This window comes from Lactuca serriola, chromosome 6, assembly GCF_051521515.1.
Source record: "Lactuca serriola cultivar US96UC23 chromosome 6, Lser_US96UC23_V15, whole genome shotgun sequence".
Lineage (NCBI taxonomy): Eukaryota > Viridiplantae > Streptophyta > Magnoliopsida > Asterales > Asteraceae > Lactuca > Lactuca serriola.
The window spans coordinates 66662438-66675518 of record NC_136413.1 but is presented as its reverse complement, the minus strand read 5'-3'; the positions used below and the strand labels follow the sequence as shown (position 1 = coordinate 66675518).

At 35.3% G+C, this 13081-nt stretch overlaps 1 protein-coding gene across 1 annotated transcript; it reads left to right on the top strand.

Moving 5' to 3' along the window:
• The first annotated feature begins 440 nt into the window (after positions 1-440).
• On the top strand, positions 441-2540 carry LOC145058013 (RmlC-like cupins superfamily protein). Its single transcript, XM_079005929.1, has 5 exons — positions 441-917; positions 1008-1189; positions 1265-1345; positions 1425-1823; positions 1911-2540. The coding sequence occupies exons 1-5, from the start codon at positions 464-466 to the stop codon at positions 2454-2456; spliced, it is 1662 nt and encodes a 553-aa protein (XP_078862055.1). The 5' UTR covers positions 441-463; the 3' UTR covers positions 2457-2540.
• Positions 2541-13081: the final 10541 nt, after the last annotated feature.

Here is a 13081-nt window from a genome sequence, read left to right as displayed (position 1 = left end):
CGGTATTTGCCGATTGAGGCCACCTCGGATTTGCCGGGCAATCCGCCGAACCACTCCGTGCAATATTATATAATACCAATCACTAAGAAATAGTTAGCCCTGAGTTCTCCGATGAGTTCTCCGATTATCTTGATTCGTAGTTAATTCTCTCATCAAAGATCAGAGACAAAATCGTCACGACTTAACATCAATCTATAAAAGATTATTTTAGTCTCGAATATGACTACTAAAATGGTACACAAAATAGTCATGGTTTTTGTACATGAAGTTAGCGCCAAGTGTGCTAGTGTATTCATGAGTAAAGACCATGTGATTAGGTTGATGGTGTGTGTATACTAATCAAATGCCACCCATCTCCTAAAACATTTGCATGGCTGACACGTGCCCACCGCACAATCTCCGCATCAGTTCTACTTAAACTACTCTCGTATTCTAACTCAAACCACCGAAACAAAGTTCAACAATGGGAAAAAGTTCATCGAAACTATGGGTGTTTTTACTGCTAGCGGTTGTGGTGTCAAATGCACTGGTGATCGGAGTCTATGGACAAGGTAGAAGTCGGTGGGAGGGTGATGCTGGGGAGGAGACAAGAAGGGGGAGAAGAGAGGTGCCACCGGAGTCTCAACGTGGTCGTGGTGGTGGTGGGAGTAGGGAGATGCCGCCGGAGGAAGAAGCTGGTCGTGGTGGTGCTGGTGGCGGTGGAGGTAGTAGGAGGGGACGAATGGACTCGAGGAGGTTTATACTGCAGGACGCAAAGCGAGTGGTGGCAACCGACGCCGGTGGAATGAGAGTGGTGAAGGGTGTCGGTGGAAAACTCGCAGAAAGTCCGATGCATATTGGGTTCATAACAATGGAACCAAACAGCATGTTCATCCCACAGTATCTTGATTCCAGCCTGATCATCTTCGTCGAATTAGGTTCATATAATTATCCTCCACTACAAACCCAACTCGGTACTCGTTAATTTCCCAATTCTGATAAGCACAAAAACGATGTTTAATTTGCAGGCGAGGCCAGAATCGGGTCGATCTATCAAGACGATTTCATTGAAAAAGATCTGAAATCTGGAGATTTGTACAGAGTCCAAGCTGGTTCAGCATTCTATATCGTAAACACTGCAGAGGGTCAAAGACTCCATATCATCACTAGCATCGACACCTCCGAGAGCTCGGATTGGAGTGCTTTTGAGGTACCCAAATTTGAATGAATTTCTGATTTCGATCTATTGCATCATATCTGCCATCATCACTGTATTATGTTGCAGTCGTTTTACATCGGAGGAGGAGCAAACCCATCTTCAGTGCTTGCCGGATTCGATATCCAAACTCTATCGACAGCACTTAATGTGAGTATCCATCAGATTGCTTTGTGTAATACTTGGAATAAGCTAACTTTACGATCGTTCTTGATTTCTTGCTTGATAGGTTTCGTATAATACAGTCGGTGAGTTGCTTTCAAGTCGACAAAAAGGAGCGATTGTGTACTTGAAACCCGACAGCGAGTCTGAAAAAGAACCAAGCTTATGGAAGAGATTCTTGGATCAAGGAAAGCACGAGAAGCAAGCACAGATGAAGAGAATCGTTCAAGTACGTGTGAAAAACGACGAAGGAGAGAAGACGACATGGTCGTTGACTGATTTTGTAAATTCCATGTTCGGGGTAAACAGGAAGAAAGGTGACAGCAAGTCGTTGGATTCATACAATATCTATGATCGGAAACCTGATTTTAAAAACGACTACGGATGGAGCATTGAGGTCAACGAAAACGACTATGAACCACTTAAGAAATCCGACTTCGGAGTCTATCTTGTCAATCTCACTGCGGTATATATTAACTAACATCTCACCTCTCGTTTTCGTTTTTGAATTCCAAATCAACGTAAAATATGATCATATGAATTCAATCCACAGGGATCGATGATGGCACCTCACATTAATCCAACAGCAATAGAGTATGGGGTAGTGTTAAGTGGAACTGGAAACATTCAAGTGGTGTTTCCAAATGGGACATTAGCCATGAATGCTGAAGTGAACGAAGGTGATGTGTTTTGGATTCCACGATACTTTCCTTTTTGTCAAGTAGCTTCACGATCGAACCCGTTTGTGTTCTTTGGATTTTCAACGTCGGCAAGAAACAACAGGCCACAGTTCTTGGTGGGTCAAGGTTCTCTTTTGCAAACCATGATGGGGCCGGAGTTTGCAACTGCTTTTGGGATGAGCGAAGAGAGGCTAAAGGAGATTGCTGATGCTCAGAAGGAAACTACCATCTTGCCGGCGGCTTCTGCATCCCCAGGTGGTGGAGACGAGGAGATTCCGGAGAGCGAGGGTGGTGGTGACGGGTCGCAGGAGGAGGAGGGTGGTGGTCGTTCGACTGAATCGGTGGTGGAGAAGATGGGATCGAAGATAAGGATGAAGACGAACAGCTTTGCTTACAATATGGCAATGGGGTTAGAATAGTATAGTGTTTGTAGATCGTATGTGTATGAGGTTCGATGAGGCCGTTTTTGGATGTGTTTTCTTGTATGTGCGCCTTTTCCTAGTTTTTTTTTTTTTTTTGGGTATTTCTTCCTCCCCAACCTCAAATAATGGTGGTTTATAAGTAATCCGGTGTTTGTTGCATATATAATGATCTTTTGACATCGTGTACAGAATTATAAGTACTTAAATAGTACCACATGATACTGCTGATCTCTCTTTTAGGAAAGAAAGGCAACATGATCCACGAATGATTACATCATATGCTCTAGTAAATTCACGATCTTTCATTTTGGATTTCTTATCTTTGCTGGTTCTACAAGATCACAAATCGCGTCCTTGTGCATAAATGCCCTAATACTTATTGTTTTGATGGGATTTTATTTTTGATTCAAGGGTAAAATATGACTTATACAAGTCTAGGGCTGAAAGTGAAAAAAATGTAATTAACTTTCAGCCTGCCTATTCAAACATAATTTTTGACTGTTGTAATGGGACGGAGTACTGCCACGGCTGATGTGTGCGGTGAGGTGAGTTGGTGTGTGGTGTGCGACAAAGGTTCCCGCGACTATCAGTGAATTTAGGGGAGGATCCACAATAGATTCCGGGTATCCTAACATGTCTTTAAAAAAAACTCCAGTATTATTTAAAAAAAACTCTAGTATTATAATTGTTTTAGAAAAACTTTGTTTTTTTTTATGTAGTGTATATATACATAATATTAATGTGCTTAATGAGATAACAATATAAGTTATAGTTGGTTGTTAAAGGGTTAGGGGTCTTTATTAATGTGCTTAATGAGATAACAATATAAGTTATAGTTGGTTGTTAAAGGGTTAGGGGTCTTTTGGAGGTTGCAAGTTCTAATTTTCTTTTAAAGATTTATTTTCTTTTGTTCCGTAACTTTTTTTATATAGCTTTATACAAATTATATTTATTATATTATGATCTTAGTGAAAATTAAACACAAATACTGAGATGAGAAGTCCAGGTGGTAATGAACTTTTAACTTTGAGGTCTTGATTTCAAATGTTGGCATTTACATGGATATATTTTTCTTTGTTTATTAGTCTTTCAACTTGTTTTTTTATATGTTAAAAGTATATTTTATTTTGTTTACTAGTTTTGCAATTTGTTTTTAAAAAAATTAAAATTATCCCACGTCGGCCATAACAAAACATAGCTTCTATACATCTATTATATAAGCAACACAAAATTTTCAATTCTCAACAAGTTAAACTTTCGAACGACTCAAAACCGAAAGACCGAATCCATGAGTTTGGGATACCTCTTTATTTTGACATTGTTTATGCCACTGGATGGATTTAATTATAACCTAGCAACTGTATGAAATTGCATATCTTTATTTTTTTATAGAAGGGTTAAAGTTTTTAAAAATAACGATTATAAATACTAATATTGCATACACTTGAATACAATACTTGCATACCCAACAAAAGAAATTTAATGATCTTCAGGCGCCTAAAAATGTTATAAATAAATATAGCAAAATTAATGATATGATTAGTTTATGTATACATATACAAAATCAGAAAAAAAAAAAAAAAAAAAAAAAAAAAAAAAAAAAAAAAAACCTACTCGATTTTGACCCATTTAAATAAACATAATATGATTAAAGCAAATTAATTAATGAGAAATTAAATATTTTCTTACTTTTTATTACTACAAATTTTCCACCCAATTAAATAATGATATATGTCATATTTAATGCTCATTTAATGAAATTTTAATATACTAAAATAATACATGTCATTATTTAATTGGGACTATGATTTGTAGAAATAAAAGTAAAAAAATATTTAATTTCTCTTAATTAATAGACATTTGAATAAAAATATAAACAGATCTAAATTAAAAAAAAAAAAAAAAAAAAAAAAAAAAAAACTCTCATGATTTTTCCCATTTTGGATTTTATCGCTTCCCACGATGTCTGTAAATTTCTCCCCCGGTTTGCCTCCTCCAACAATATGTGCTCCTATGGCTGCGTTTTCCCTTCATCAGTCTTCGGTCACATATCGCTGCTAGCTCCTCTCCCTCTCATTGAAAAGTGAAGACATCATTCTTCAAACTCTTTCCGTCTTCTTTCTTCTCTTATTTTCTCCCAAGATATGTTGGTAATTTTTTTTGATAACTTGAAAGCATAATTAAAGTATTACATCTCCTAACGTTGGTAGGTAATGAAACCACGTTAAATATTACATCTCCTATCCTATTGTTGGTAGGTAATGAAAGGATGTTTAAAAACAATCACACTTTCCAAATAATAAGTTGTAAAGAGAAATTCAATTATCGAAATAATTACATTTTCATTTTGTTCATATTTAAGTAATTTTTTTGTATATATCTATGTAACAATATTGTTGAGAGTTTTTACATATGACCAATATGGTTGGTTATAACTTGTTACAGCCGGTCATTATTGTTATATGTGAACATTTTCATCGAGTCTGTTACTTAGATATGTAAAAAAAGTAGATGTGACAATTGTTGACACGACATGACAAAAATACACGACACGAAACCAAATTGGGACGAAACTGAAATTCGAATTCGTGTTCGTGTCGTGTTCGTGTTAAGTGTAAAAAACACGATGTCGTGCCACGTTGTGTTCATGTTTAAAATTCGACACGAAATTGACACGATTTAGCATTTATTTGTCATGTTTTCATGTTTGTCGTGTTTTTCTTGTTATGTATAATTAAATATTAATTAAATAAACTATTTTTTATTATGTTGTCTTTTGTCGTGTCGTGCCGTGTTTGTCGTTTTTTAATCGGTTCGTTTTCGTGTTAGTTAAAAAAAACACGATATCGTGTTCGTATTACATAAAACATTGTCATGTCGTGTCGTGTCAGACAAAAACACGACACAATGACCCAATTTACAACCCCTAAAAAACACCCAAATATTAAAAAATAAAAAAATAATTACCTGATAAATCAATTTCTTTTTCTTTTACTTTTATGACAATTTAAAGGATGAATGTTAGCATACCATCATCTTATTTATTTCTGTTGTATTTGTATTTAGGGGGTGTTTGGCTTAGCTTTTCAAACCCAAAAATCATTTTTGGAGAAGTTACAAAAAGTTAGGATTTCCTGACTTTTTCAAAAAGTTTATTTTCCTTATATAAAAACTTCAAAAGTAGTTTCTAAAACTAGTTTGCCAAATATCTTTTTTTTTTTGTTTTTTTTTTTTTTCCAAAAATGACTTTTGGCTGTGAAAAACTAAGCCAAACACCCCCTTAGCCTCGCCCACTTATCTTGTATAGCCTCGGCTAATATTACAACTTGTACCTTGTATTATTTATAGGAGTGTGTCATACGATTGCATCATGATTTAGGGAGTTATACTATTCTTCATTTTTCATCATCTTGAATTCTTGATAGCACAATTTTTTATTTTATTTTCTTTTTTTAATTTTCATTACCAAATGATCATTGTTAATCCATTTTAGTGTTGGTTTACCATTGTTTTATGTTATTGTTGGAAAAGTTCCTAATATTCGAATACGGCACCATTTACCTAAAAAAAAAAGTCAAAGCCAAAAACTCAAAAATACCATTTTAACAAGATAAATAGTCGGTAAAATGTCATGGTCAAAAGGTCTTTTTACTAAAATAAAATACAATGTCGTAAGGATATTTTAAAAAATTATTATTTTTATAATTTTGTTTAAACCTATTGTATTATTTTAATCATTTAAGGCATCAAGCTTGGTATATCCTAGATAGCCAAAAATGCTAGGTAATCGATTCTTAACGTTTTGATTGTTACAATTCATTAGATTAAAAAAAAAAATTAAAATATGAAGGTTTAAATGCACTACAAAAAAATAATATAATGGTTTTTTGAATCATTTCATAAAAATATATTAGGTTTTTTTAAGGTTAGAAGACCTTAAATAAGAATTTCCGAAAATATAAAGGTTTTAGTGCACTAAAAAATAATATAGTTGTTTTTTATAAGCATTTGATGAAAATACGTTGGTTTTTTTCGGAGATTTTTCTCAGAAAAAAACCACTATATTATATTTTAGTGCATTAAAACTCTTACATTTTCGGAAATTCTTATTTAAGGTCTTCTGACCTCAGAAAACCTAATATATTTTTATGAAATGATTAAAAAAAACTATTATATTATTTTTTAGTGCATTTAAACCCTCATATTTTTTAAAATTTTTTAATCTAATGAATTATAATAATCAAAACGTAGAGAATCGATTACCTAGCATTTTCGGCTATCGAGGATATACCGAGCTCGATGCCTTAAATGATATATTTTAAAAAATATAAGAGTTTTAACGTACAAATACATAATATAGTGTTTTTTTTTCAGACTTTGATGAAAATATGTTGGTTTTTATAAGGTTTTCCCAAACATTAGCCTTAAACTAAAGTTACACAGTTATAAAGGCGGAGGGTCACAAGCGGGAAGTAGATAAAAAAATGGCTTAGGATGGATGCTAGGGACCGAAGGGAATGTTGCCCAAGTGTCCCATTACCTTAGGCCTTTTTGGGTACCTTCAACGGAGGCCCTTCATGGTCCAGGTGGCAACGACCATGATGGTGAACACCATCCCGATCGTTCATAAATTGTCGTGGTCGTGGTGATATGTGGTGTAGACAATGAATGAAGAAGACTAACAAGAAGCCATCTCCTCCATTTAATGTGAAACTGTTATTTTCTATAAAAAAAAATTCAAATGTTATGCAAAAATTTAATGTGGAATGGATTTTTTTGTAAATTATGATTCAGATGATGATAAGGAGTTTATTGCAAAATTCTTTAATGTTGTGCAAAACAAATTGGATGAAGATTATACGAATGTTAGTAATATAAAAATGATTGTCAATAAAGATTGTACGAATGTTAGTAACATAAGAATGATTGTCAATTGATATCGGCAAGCCACACATGAACTCTTGGTACGTTATTATTTTGCCAATATTGTCTTCATAATGATGTAACATTTGAGCTTCGTTTCAGTCTTAATAGGTTTTAGAGGTGCGATACATGTATTTCCAACAAAAAACAGATGCTAGAGGTAGAATGGGCTTTAGTACTATACATAAATAAATGTGTGGCTGCTTTTAGGTATTTAGGATGCAGTATAGCCTATGATGCATCAAACAAGTATTTGAAAGTATATGAGATGGCCGCAAATAAGTGCGTAGATCATTTTTGCATATCTGTTTATGAGGGTTTTCACAAAGAATATTTACGTAAACCTATTACACATGATATTAAGAAATTGTATTTGGCACATGAAGAGAGACATGGATTACCAGGAATGATCGTTAACCTTGATTGTACGCATTATGTGTGGGGAAAATGTCCAAATGTGTGGCACTATCAATATACCCGAGGTGATATAGGTGAACCCAACTAAAATACTGGAAGATGTTGTATATCAGGATTTGTAGATTTGACATGCGTTCTTTGGGGTTTCATGATCTAATAATGATCGTAAAGTTCATGCCCATTCCCTTATTTTTAATGACATATGTACCGGGAAAGCACCTAATATGTCCTTCACAGTGAACGGGAATTAGTACATGTTGGGTTATAGGGCATTCAATATATGTGAATATGGAAACGGAAGACTAAAACAAAATTCATATGTGCACATGCAACCTATAATGATCCAAGTTTCAATCTATTACTGCAACTACTAGATAGAATATAATAACATAACCCTTTAGCAACTAGAGACTTTCTGGGTTGCGATCTTGTCCTTGCCACCTTAATTGGATGCAAGGATCCAAAATAGAATCTTTTAATGGAATCACACCTAATACTCCAAAGAAAGAACCAAAATAAAACTAAAAGAGAAATTTTCACAAACCCTTGAGTGGGATATGAAATCGTTCCAATGAGAGGATGTGAAAATTCAAACCAACGAGCAAGCATGTTATGATCCCTAGTACCCTATTTATAGTTTGTCGATCCTTAACTCACATGTGGCTGCAATCCGATGTGGGATGTATGCAAATTTCAAGATCCTCCTTATCCTTAGGGATTATGGAATATTTCAATTAATCAACTTTTAACTAATTAATATTCAACCCATTGAATTAATTAATTCCAAAATAGATTTTAATTAATTTATTAAAAATAATAAACTAATAAACTGATTATTCTCCTTAAATATTTTTCTTCTAATTCCTCAAATGGGTCATGGGGCGACCCAAAAGGACGATGTTATTATTAGAAATTTACTAATATATAATGACCTTAGACACTCTCTTCAGCAGTACAAACATGGTTACTACCTTTGTGATGAAATATACCCATATTACTTCACATTTGCGAATGCTTTGCGAAGGCATACGCGGTACGTCGAACTGAAAAAACAAAGATGTCTACAAAAAAAATATATTCTATAAAGGATATAGAGAGAGCATTTAGAGTCCTCAAGTAGAAATGACATGTAGTGAAACACGTTGCCAAACTCTGGAATAACGAAATATTAATAACAATAATGTATGTATGTATTATATTGCATAATATGATTATTGAACATGAATGTAGAATGATTTATGTGACATCCCTATTTTTACGGCCAGAAAATACCGATTTTGTTTATGCTTTATAAAAATCAGAGTACCTCCTTTAATAAAAATGTTGTGGAATTTGTTCCCAGTAAAACATGATAAATACGTTATCAAAGTATTTCCGAAGAAAAGTATTTTTATTCCTTTTAAAACATTTGGGATGTCATCGTCAATACAGAAACATAAGCATAAACAGAGCTTATATTCATTATCACTAGTGATTTACATCTCCTTAATCTCTCAGTGTAGTGTAGCTTTATATCGACACATGTGATACAATTAAACTGAGTGGGTCGGGTTGGGAAACCTGGTGAGTACATAGGGTTTCCAACCCACAATAATATAGTTAATTTGTTTCCTCACATAATACATGCCAAACAATTAATCCGATTACCCATCCCCATTTTCTTCATTTAATATTCCTTAAAGAACTATCTTAAGGGTCATCTCCTATATCGTATTTACCACTCATCTCTTTACATCGCATTTCCTTATATGTTCATTCCTAAGGACTTTTCCTAAGGATCGTCTCCTACATCCCATAGACAGCAATGATTCGGGGATTACTCCCTCCATACGTGCCTACTAAGGGTTGGGGTATCATTGCATGAATACGTAGTTAGTAGTTACAACATCGCCTGAACTCGTAATTCATAGTAAGAGTTAGAGTATCATCACATGAATACGTACTTACAACATCGCCTGAACTCATAATTCATCACCTACAGGTTATGAGCCTGCTGGTGTTTCCACGAGGTTGTCTAGAATAGTCCGTGGTCGCCATTTATACTCTGGTAGATGACTACATCTCCAAATTGTCGGACAAGGTTATAGTATCTCTCATCCTACATCACCGATTCATCATCACCTATCTATCCTCACCTAATTATCATCACCTTCCTATCATCACCTATCTCTCACCATTTTATTTCATCACACACCAACTATTTCATCTACCCATGTTTTATCCCAAAATATTTGTAGATATAAAATAAATATACAGTTTAAATCATTTAAAACATGTATAAAATCATTCATCCAGCATAGACAGCAAGAATTCAGATAATATGCACACATAGCATGTAATCTATATAAAATACTTCATATCTATGTGTAAGATGAAAATAACCATGCACTCACTTGAGAAGGTGGTGACTCGGCACTCGGACAACACTTCGTTACTCTTAACACAATTTTCCTCGGTCAAAACGTAGTATCATTACCACTAGAGTTTAGTCTAATATTCACCGAGACTAATTGATAATCTAGCTATTATTACTATTATATAAGCGTTAAACGATACTTATATAACCCATAATAATAGCCCGGGTACTTATTATAAGTTCCTAATAACGTTACTATAATTAAATAAAAGCTATATTAAAAATAGCGTAGGCGTAGCTCACTTACAACGGGTTTTCCTCAAAACTGGGCTCCGCCGAAGCAGATTTTCTGAGCCAAAGGCTCTTCTTTTCAGATCCGTCGGGCGTTCTGGGGCTTCCGCCTCGTGCTAGGGGTTCCCTAGGCGTTTTGGGGGGTTTTAGGGCTTAGAGAGATGTTCTAGAGAGAGAGGAAGAAGTTGGAAGGTGTGAGGAATGAATGAAAACCGACACCTCTATTTATAGGCTTCCTGGAGCATAACACATCGTGGTTCCTCTCACTACGTCGTGGTGTTGCGTATGCTCCAAGGTTTCGCCTGGTGCTAACACGTGGCATCACACATAGGGTGAAAATCAGCCGATTTTCAAAAATTTATAACATTCTCATACGAGCTCCGTTTTCGATGTTATTTATATACACGCGTAGGTAAAAATAAGATCTACAACTTTCATTTAGACTCCATCGGCTATTTCTCGACCGGTCTTAAATTTAACAGTAAGAGGAGATTAGACTGTTAAATGACAGAGAAGAATTCGTAACTCCTTCATACGGACTCCGTTTTCGTCTGTCTTTTTATCGTTGAGTTCCTATTAATGAGATCTTCAACTCTCATTTAGGTCACATAGGCCAAAAACCGCTCAAACTAAAGTTCGAGTTTCGGGTCGTGCACTACTATGCCAAATCTTAGAAAATTCATAACTTCCTCATACCAAGTCAGATTTGAGCGTTCTTTTTATGGAAGCTCTTGGTTTAATGTATACTACAACTTTTTTTTAGATCACTAAGGCTAAAAAGTCCTCTATCGTAAATTCACTATTTACGCTTCCTGATGCCGTGTCTGTTTTGTCGTGAAACTTTGACAAGCCATAACTTCTTCGTTATAATTCGGATTTCGGCATTCTTTATATGCACAGGACCCTTGAGACATATTCTACAACTTGGTTAAGATTATTTATTCTAAATAATCTTTTGTCGAAAAGTCGTTTTCGACCCTTATTATCTCTAAATTGACTAGCCCGGATCTACGGGCGTTACAATTTACTCGTACGATGAGAACAATATACTTAACTTGGATCAACATACTTAACTCGGATCAACAATTCATTCCCGACTCGGTTGAATGCTTAACAACGGTAGTTGAAATTCAAAATGCTGAAACGTGTTAATATTTTTTAAAATACCTATTGTGACATCCCCAATTTCACGGCCAGAAAAAATCGATTTTGTTTATGCTTTTTAATAAAATCAGAGTAACTTTTTAAAGAAAGTGGTGCATAATTTTTTCCCAAAAGAAAATATCATAAAGATTTATCAAAGCATTTTCGAAGAAATGTATTTCATTATATTAAAACATCGGAATGTCATTGTCAATACAGATCAAAAGCATATAAGGAACAACATAGGCCTTACAACATAGGCCTCAAAACAACATAGGCCTTACAATATTCTATTTATTTCTACTGACCTATAATCCATAATTTCTCATCAGCTCATCGCATCTATGCTCTTATGTCACTACCTGTAATACAAGAAACTGAGTGGGTCAGGCTGGGGAGTCTGGTGAGCACATAGGGTTTTCAACCCACAATAAATAAGTTTATTATTATTTTCATCAAATCATTCAACCCGATTATCCGTTCCCGTTATCCTCACTTTACGTCGCTAAGGCATCTATTATAAGGGACCTAACTTAAGGATTTTCATCGGGGCGACAACACTGCTTAGGGGATACCTAATCATTTTTTGTTAAATAAGGCAACCATGAGGGGGATGGAGTACACCGGTGAACAGATCGTTTACAAACACCTATAGGTTGCGAGCCTGCTAGCATTCCACTGGACTGTCTAGAAAAGTTTGTGGTCGGCATCTATACTCTGCTAGATGACTGGAACATCGTCAACATAGAGGCCTCTCATCATTTTATTTCATCACACATCAACCATTTCATCTACCCATGTTTTACCCAACATATTTGTAGATATATACAATCTAGATATGAAAAACAAAGTTTAAATCTTTCATCCAGCATAGATCTCAGGGTAAACAGACAATATGCACACATAGCATGTAATTTATATAAAATACTTCATATATATGTGTAAGATGAAAGTAACTATGCAATCACTTGATAAGGTGATTCCAACTTGAAAATCGCTTCGCTTCTTAAAAATATGATTTCCTTTGACAAAACCGGGAGGTTTGCTTGAAAACCGGGCTCTGCGGAGGCAGTGCTTTCCGAACTGAAAAATTCTTTTTCTCAGAGCCTTCGGGTGCTCCGGGTCTTTCTTCTAGTGTTAGGGAGGTTTCCTAGACTTGGGGGGTGGTTGGGAGGTTTAGAGAGAGAGAGAGAGTAAAGAAAGAAAGAAAGAGTGGAAGATGTGAGAAAATTGGCTGACCTCGCACCTCTATTTATAGGTTGAAGCCTCGGTCTACGGGGGGCGTACCTGCGGAGGTACGTTGGGCGTTCCTCGGTATGCAGGGCGTACCCTCGTATGCATCGCGTTCATACATTTGTGTGTCAATCATCGGATGGAGCGATGTGGCCGAATCGAGACCTAGTATTCCGAGACCGCGGTGCGTACTTCTCTACGCGGGGCGTTCCCTTCGGACAACTTTCGTATTTTACCCTCTCGACTTCTAAAATTCGTA